This window comes from Manacus vitellinus, unplaced genomic scaffold, assembly GCF_001715985.3.
Source record: "Manacus vitellinus isolate BGI_N305 unplaced genomic scaffold, ASM171598v3 scaffold_47_pilon, whole genome shotgun sequence".
Lineage (NCBI taxonomy): Eukaryota > Metazoa > Chordata > Aves > Passeriformes > Pipridae > Manacus > Manacus vitellinus.
The window spans coordinates 2939748-2948274 of NW_021940585.1; the positions used below are offsets into that span (position 1 = coordinate 2939748).

The following is an 8527-nucleotide window of genomic DNA, read 5'->3' on the forward strand; positions in this document are numbered from 1 at the left end:
AGCTACAGCCTCCCCTCCACACCCCAAGTACGTGGGATTAATGACATTAGTGCTCCCCACTGGGTGGGTGCAGCAGCAGCAGCACAGTCGTGTGTGTACTTGTCCCTTCCAAAGAGAGAATGTCCACGAGCTATCAGCGTGCATGTGTGTGAACATAAAATCATTGCTGAACAAATCTAAGTGCAGGGGTACACAAACCACACTGAAATGACTGCAGTGGTACAAAATCTGCTCTTATTTTATTCCCTGGGGGAAAAAATGGACTGAGGTTTCCTTGTGACAGCAACTGCTGAAATAACCCGTGGCCTGAGCTCCAGCCTTGCGGGTGCTGGAGAAATGAATGACCCTGGAGAAAGGAATGACAAGAAGAGGTGGTGAACCTGTAGGGGTCTGGTGATTCCCCTCTAACACCTGAAGGAGATTCCTAAACAATCTGCAGAGTTGTGGGCATTCCCCTGCTAATAGGTTTAGGAGCCAGGGAACGGAAATAGAGCACCGAGTACGTCACGGAAACTGGGAAACCTCTTTACAAGGTTAAAAATAAGCAGAAAGCAGAGTGTTTATTTAGAACAGCCAGGAGTAAAGTGGCTAATTGCTGAGGGAAGAGCCAGTTTCCATTCGCACAGAGGTGTCGTCAATGAAAGCAAGACAACTGAGTCATGCTTAGGTAACAGCAGAAATATCCTGGCAGTCAAGCACAGCCTTGGAGCAGCAGTGGGTCACAACTCAGCCTCATGTGTGTCTTGGGGCACGTCCACACCCCCTCCTCTGCAAAGGGTTCTTACAAATGCTTGGGCAAAACAGGCTGTTTGTGCTGTCCTTGTCCCCCATGCTGTGCCTTTGTGTTTCAGGGGGGAAAACCCACGTAAAGATTCAGCAAGAGCTGTTCACGTTCACCCAGCGGGGTGGTGGGAGGTCCCTGCAGAGGCCCCCGGAGCTGCTGAGCTGATGCTCAGGCTCTAAAGGGCAGTGTCAGGTTTCTGCCATCACTGCTGTGTCCCGTTCCCTGGTGGGTCAGATTGTGTTGAACCATTTTCCTGCCTCGTTTGCCGTGGCTGGGGTTTGGTGAAGGCTTTCCAAGGAGTGTGTGCTGCTGTCATGTACAGCTGTTACAGCTGAGGCTCTGATCTGGGACTGGGGCTCTGTTGGAAAACAGTGTCCCCTAAAAGTGATGAAGGGGTGAGCCAGGTCAGACTGAGAGCAGGAACATCAGAAACTGTGAAGCACCTTATATTCGCCCTGCACAGTTACAAATAACCAGCTGAAATGCCAGTCAAGAGAATCAAGTCCTCCCTGTCTCATCATGTGCATCCCCTCAGCATTTATTTCCAGTAATTTGCTTTTATATTTCCAGAACATCACAGGATTTTTAACTCCCTTTCTCTTTATGCAGCACCACCTTAGATTTTTAGCCAAAGAAATGTAAATACTTGACTTCTCATCATTTGCACTGTAATGTAAAAAGCCCTCCTTGTCTGTTTAACTTGTGGTTTTGGCCACCACTACACAACTCTTGCACTGGGGCCTTAAGCACTGATGAGGATGGCAAAGCATGGGGGCAATATTACAATGCCTTTGTCTGGCTCTTTTGCTCCACAGGGAGGATGTTTCTGCAAAGCTTCAGGTGCCCCAGAGGATAAGCAGGAATCTCCAGGGCTCAGCCACAGGCGGCTGAAACACCAGAATCCCCCGGCAAAGACCACACAAGATCCAAGGGAATGGAGAAGACCAAAGCAAGGCAGGAGCTCTCCAGCCCAAAGAACAAGCCCCCTGCAGCACACCAGCAGCAGGAGCAGCCTTTGGCCAGTCGCTTCGTTCCAGTTGTTGTCCACACCGGGGGACGTCCCCTCAGCTCCTTCAACTTTGTCTTCTACCGACGGACACTCTCCAACTCGTACTGCCCCTTCTACACCGTGCAGAGGCCCTACTGTGGGTACCAGTTCCGAGAGGACACCACCCATGGCAAGATACAAACGGACCTGGAACCTGCCGACGTTCGCAAATGGAGACCCTTCCGTAGCAAAAAGCTCTAGTCGGGACCAGGGAAGCCCAAGCAGTAAAGCCCAAGCAATAAAGCCCAAGTAATAAAGCCCAAGCAATAAAGCCCAAGCAATAAAGCCCAAGTAATAAAACCCAAGCAGTAAAGCCCAAACAATGAAACCAGCAACCGGTGTGACTTCAGTTTTCCACTGGTGTCTGAGTTATGACAAGCAGCAAACACGTGAGCCAAGGGGTGGGTGCTGAGGCTGTGTCACTGCTCCCCAGAGAAATATGCAGTGTGGATTTTGCTCTAAAAACCCGGTCCAACTTGTCCTGTCGTTTACTGGCAGCTGCTCGTGCAGAGGCACTGGGTGTCAGCAGCACAGGGCACTGGGTGAGTGGCCACCCAGCCAAGCTCGTCTGCAGCAGCCCAACCCCAGCACAGGCTGCAAAACCTGGGAAGGTTTCATAGAATCACAGAATGGTTTGGGTTGGAAGGGACCTTAAAGCCAATCTAGTTTCACTCCTTGCCAGGTGCAGGGACACCTTCCACTAGCCCAGGTTGCTCCAAGCCCTGTCCAACCTGGCCTTGGACACTTCCAGGGATGGGGCAGCTACAGCTTCTCTGGGCAACCTGTGCCAGGGCCTCACCACCCCCTCACAGGGAAGAATTTCTTTCTAATATCTGACATAAATTTCCCCTCTTTCAGTTTGAACCCACTAGTCCCTGTCCTGTCACTCCACTTTCTGATGAACAGTCTCTCTCCAGCTCCCTTGCAGCCCCTTCAGATACTGGAAGGCTGCTCTGCCTCCACACAACCTTCTCTTCCCAGCTCTCTCAGCTTGAAGCCAGCTTCTCATTTCACCAGCTCCTCTGTCTGAGTCTAAATTCTACTCCTTCTTTGAAAGGCCATTTTCTTTCACTCGGCTTTCCCGGGCTCAGGCAAAGTGGTGTTCTCTGGAAAAGCATGTCCTGTTTGTGGCACACATTCCAGAAGGCAGCAAAAGCAGTTCAGCTTTTGCACTGCCCGCTCCAGAGAAGCGGACACACCATCATCAAGTGCTTCTTGAAACACTCGGTGGGCCTGTATCCACTTTTAATGCACAACATTCCTGCTGCTGCTGAACACCTCAGTCCTGCAGCCCCTCTCCGTGCTCCGGGGCTATTCCAGCCGTGTCCCCTGTGGTGCTGGATCAGAGCCCAGGTTCCTCTTGCACGATGGGGACCTGGCGGTGAGCGCAGAATTAGCACATCCAATTATCTTCCTCAGCCTAATTCCCTTTTCATAACTGTTTTACGCTTGTGTAATCCTGCCTGTTTTAGCAGAGTTATTCCTACTTCGCTTCCGCGCGTACGCAACGCTGAGCTCTGAACCACACAAGAGTTGGGCTCTTTCAGTCATCAGATAAGTCTTTAAACTTGCTAGATATAAAAAAATGTGTGTTATGGGATGAACTCCCTGTGGGCAGAGACCCAGCAGTCACATCCTAGTGGAGGATTTGGCTCGTGCTGTGTTCTGTGTTTTGTCCCCCCGTCCTTCTCCTCTGGGTTGTTTTTACTCATATTTACACGGAGAATTTTTTCGTGGTAATTCATCACAAATGAAAACTGGAGCTGCATTTAACTCCACTGGTGTCAGACAAGTTCTGGTAATGCACCAACCAGGACACACTCCCGGGGTGAGCAGAGTGTGGGACAATTCTGAGGAGAAAACACCCAACTATCAGAACCAGGGAGAATGAACACTGGGACCCTGCAGCTGGGGGGGGAGAGGCACCTTCACCTTCCTGGTGCTGGCAATGAAAGCACTTAAAGCTTTACCATTTAAAGCAATTATGTTTCTATATTTATCTCAGCACACCAAATTTACCCTCAGAAGCATCTCTTCTAGGAGCTCACGTGGTACTTCCCCCTCCCTGAATTTCAGGCTCTAGAGCCCTGTTTGGAATCCTCTGGCAGATCAAGCTGAAGGGAAACCAAAAAGGCAGTAACAGCACAGAGAATTCTGAGTGGTTTTCTCTCTTCTTTCTCTGATTTTGGTGTAAAACTTATTTTTCATGTGATGTCTGCCCCCCTGCCCCCCCTGAATGATAAATGAAGTGGATTAAGAGATTAGATCATCAAGGAGAAAATTCCACCTCCTAATCTCCTGCTGGGCCTGTAATCTGCAAGACTTCCCCATTTTACCTCTTTTCTATTTTAACCCTGAACTCTTAATGCCTGGCAGGAGCCTGTCACCCCCCTGAGCCTCATTGGCTGGGCAGGGATTTGCTGGGTACTTAAATGTCACCCTCTTGCCCAAAGAGGGTTTTGTGCTTTTGAGTTTTCCCGGGAGGAGGACGTGTCTTCTGCATCCACCACGGAATTGGTACAGCCCTTGCACCAGGCAACTGGTTCTCCCTGACACTGTGACCCCTGCAGAGTGCTGGGAGCATCTGAACTTTGAAGGCAAGAAGCAGAACTTTGAGAATTTTTATTCTCAGGCTTCACAAAACCTCCTTTTTTTTTTTTTTTTTTGGCTGCAAAGCCACCAGTGCTTGGTGTGGAGATGGGGAACATGGACGGGAAAACCGTGGAGGAGCTCAGCACCACCGAGTGCCACCAGTGGTATAAGAAGTTCATGACAGAGTGTCCTTCTGGCCAGCTCACCCTCTACGAGTTCAAACAGTTTTTTGGCTTGAAAAACCTGAGTCCTTCAGCGAACAAATACGTTGAGCAAATGTTTGAGACGTTTGACTTCAATAAGGTAAATATTGTCCTTCCCGCTCAGCTGCGCTGGGATGGGCTGTGCTCTGCTCCCTGTGATCCCCCGCGGTGTGTTTGGGTGTGTGTGATATTGAAAACGTCCTGAGTATGCACAGCCTGATTTTCTGTGGCCTCATAAATTGCAAAATCAGTTCTGGGGGGTGAAAAATGCCAGCAAAAAAACCCTTCACCCGCTGCCTGTTCTGCGAGAAAGCAGACTTCTCCCAGAGCTGATATTTTCCTTTTGGTTTTAAGTGATTAAAACAGTGGGGTTTTATCTGGCAGGCTGTGATCCCTTTAAAATGAAGTGCCCTTTAATCCTTAAGTATCAAATGTTGTGACAGTAAGGAACAAGTGGTGTGAGAACAAGGGCTGCATTCATGCAGAGACAGCGAGTTCCCAAGCCACGAGCCACAGTTTACAGAACAGCTCGGGTCTGTTTTGCATTGCTTTAAATTATAAATGGATTAGTTTCATTGATTTTTTTTTGCCATGTACTCTGTCCCCTGTGATAAGGAGCTCAGGTCCTTTGTTCCCTGTGGGGAGGGAGGCTTTGCTCCTTGGGCTGTTGCTGTGCTGGACCCCCAGAACGGGGCAGTCCTGGAGCACCTGGAAACGTTTGGGAGTGCTGCCAGAAGAGCAGCTGGATGCTGAGTCTCTGAGAGGAAACAACATCCTCCTTTACTTGCAAATGATTTGAAATTGCACCTCCTGTGAGATGAGGAATATGTTTTATTGCAACTCAAAGGCTTTAATGGCCCTAATCCCATTGAAAAAAATGCAAATCAGGCCCCAAATCCTTCAGGTGTTTGCTTGAGCCTTGGCCTTTACCTTGCTCACTGCCCCATGTTTCAATGCATGCCTGAAAAGGGAATTGATGCACTGGAAATCCTGCTGGGAATGGGGCTTAGCAGCTATTTATACCTAATCTGGCTCCTGCAGCAGTGGGATAAAGCAGATGATCTCCTCCTGAACCACCCGGCGGAGCCCTGGCTTTGTTCATTGACAAACCCCTGGCTTATGCTCTAATGACCTGTCCCTGGTTGGTAGTACAGAATGATGGAATCATTAGGCTTGGAAAAGACCTCTCTAAGATTATCAAGTGCAAGCCTTCACCCAGCTCCTCCATGTTCACCACTAACCCACATCCCCAGGTGCCACATCCTTTTGAGCACTTCCAGGGTGCCACGTCCCACATGCCATTTTCCTTCCAAGGGCCATGGCAATGCTCTGTGGTGGGCAGGAGGCACTTCAGCAAAGCTTACAGGAGCTGTGAACATCATGGGCAGTGTCTGGAGGCAGGCTGGTGACCTGGGAGCTCATCCCAGCAGCTCTGCAGTGATCTACAGCCCTGGGAGCGAGCCCTCTGTGGGTCCAGCTGAAGGTCTGGCAGGAGCTGGAGGTGGGCAAACACCTCAGAGGAAAGTCAAAGATAAAAGTGTTTGTGCTTTTGACGTGACCAAACGTGAAGCAAATACAGAAATGGCACAGGGACAGAGCAGCATCTAGGCCCAGATGTCACCAGCATGCTGGGGTGACTCCTAATGTTATTCCTCTCTGGGATTTTTTTCATCCAAGACCCCCTTGCAGCAGAAAAGAGCTGTAGGTGTGTGCAGGCAGGATGAGGTTGTGTAATCCATCAGGACTCATCTGCATAAGCCTGTGCCTCTTTGACCCCTGAATTACCACTGCTTTGCATAAAGAGATTCCCTGAGCACAGGCTTTGGAGGCTTCCTTAGTGCCCAAGCCAGGAACACCCACCGAGTTCATTCCTTCCCAACAAATAACGGTCCGAGGTTGGATTTGATGATCTTGGAGGCCTTTTCTAACTTCAGTGATTCTCTAATTCTGTAATGGCTCTGCACAGATTAACATGGAGCCCTGGCTTTAACCATGGGGCATGCAGGGGACCCACACCCCCCTGCCCTCTGCTGTGCTCCACAAGCCCCTGTCTCAAGGTGGAGGCCACCAGTGGGGACCAGTTCCAGCAGGGACCTCCAGAAGTGACCAGGAAAATCACACACTGCCTGACTCTCTGCTTTTAATCTCACCTTAGCTTCTAACCTTCTGCTTTCAGGATGGCTACATAGATTTTATGGAATACGTGGCAGCTCTGAGCCTGGTCCTGAAAGGGAAGGTGGACCAGAAGCTGAGGTGGTACTTCAAGCTCTATGATGTGGATGGGAACGGCTGCATTGACCGGGGAGAGCTGCTGAACATCATCAAAGTGAGTGGGCTCAGCTTTTCCATTTCTATCACAGGTGGTCATTACAGGCAGGTAGACAGAGAGGTTGTAAGAGGAACATTCCAACCCAGCTAATTCCATGGTAAATTAGTAGGCACTGGCCAAACCTGCTACTTGTCCTCTGCCAGTCCTCCCTGGTGGACCTGTCTCCAACATCCCACACCTCCCATGGCATCTGCACACTCTGACACACAGCAGCCCCTGGTCTTCTCCTGGCTGTTTAACCCCATCCACTGAAACTTGGACTGAGATAAGCACTTGAATTTAAACTAAGGGTTTTCAGAGGTGAGCAGCTCCTGGTTTATCCCAGCATGGCCACTAAATCTTGTAAAGCATTGGCTGCCTTTGGAAGTGATTTTAAACTCCAGGTTTTTTTAGACAAGACTTATTGCTTTCAAAACCTAACTGCCTGCAAAACAGTTTAGCCTCTCATGGTCTCTGGTGTCTCAGGTCCCTTGGCCACTTGTGCTGATGGATGCACAACCTGCAGAGCACTCAGTAATTCCCTTGTGTCCTTTGTTCCCTCCAGGCCATCCGAGCCATCAACCGCTGCAACGAAACGATGTCGGCTGAGGAGTTCACAGACATGGTGTTCGACAAAATCGATATAAATGGAGATGGTGAGGGACTCCCCTAAGCAATTCCAATGCTCCCACCTTCCCCCTTACCTGCCAGAGCAATTCCAGGTGCTGGGCGTCCCAAAACACCAGGATGTGGGGAGAGCTGGCAGAGGGTGGCTCTCTGTGAAGGTTGAGCTCCCTGTGCCCTCTGTGGGCTGCAGCTGGCCCAAGGGGACACTGCAAACTGCCCCTTGTCCTGCTGGCAGGGGGGGAGATCTGTGGCGGGGTTTGGGGTGCACAACTCACATATTTAAGACCCCAGACTTAGAGTCTGTACAACTGCTGGGGGGGCTGCTGAGACACCGTCAGAGAGGCTGCAGGATCTGACAGCCCCTTCCTGAACGTGCTCCCGCAGGTGAGCTGTCCCTGGAAGAGTTCATGGAGGGCGTGCAGAAGGATGAAATGCTGCTGGACATCCTCACCCGCAGCCTGGACCTGACACACATCGTCCGGTTGATCCAGAACGACGGGAAGAACCCGCACGAGCTGGAGGAGGCAGCGGCTGACAAGTAACCCCCCGGGACGCTCTCCCTGCGCCTCCACTCTTCCCCCCTTGCATCATCAACTCGTGTCGTGGTTGTGGGAGCTGGTGAACTGTCCCAGTGCCAGCGTGGCCACAGGCTACCCTGTTAGTGCAGGCACCAGGACCTGCTCTGAAGGTGCCGCTCCCCCGGCAGATGGGTTTGGGGAGCCGGGGGGCCCTGCCCGGCGCTAGAGGAAAAGCTGCTGCACGGAGGGGATGTGGACACATGGAAAACACCCCCCCCACCCCGGATTGCCACGGGCCCTGAGCTGTGCAGGGCCCTCTGGATGTTGCTGTCGAGCAGAGTGGGGGGACAATGTCACCTCCCCGGGCAGGGGAGCAGCACGAGGCTGTGCAGCCTGAGAACACACAGACAGCGCCTCGAAATTTCGGCTGTGGCCAACACCAGCCTC

General features: G+C 51.2%; 1 protein-coding gene across 1 annotated transcript; it reads left to right on the plus strand.

Annotated features, from left to right (window-relative positions):
• The first annotated feature begins 4529 nt into the window (after nucleotides 1-4529).
• Nucleotides 4530-8282, plus strand: GUCA1A (guanylate cyclase activator 1A). Its single transcript, XM_008923776.4, has 4 exons — nucleotides 4530-4727; nucleotides 6804-6953; nucleotides 7501-7591; nucleotides 7947-8282. Exons 1-4 carry the CDS (start codon nucleotides 4530-4532, stop codon nucleotides 8102-8104), a joined length of 597 nt encoding a protein of 198 aa, XP_008922024.1. The 3' UTR covers nucleotides 8105-8282.
• Nucleotides 8283-8527: the final 245 nt, after the last annotated feature.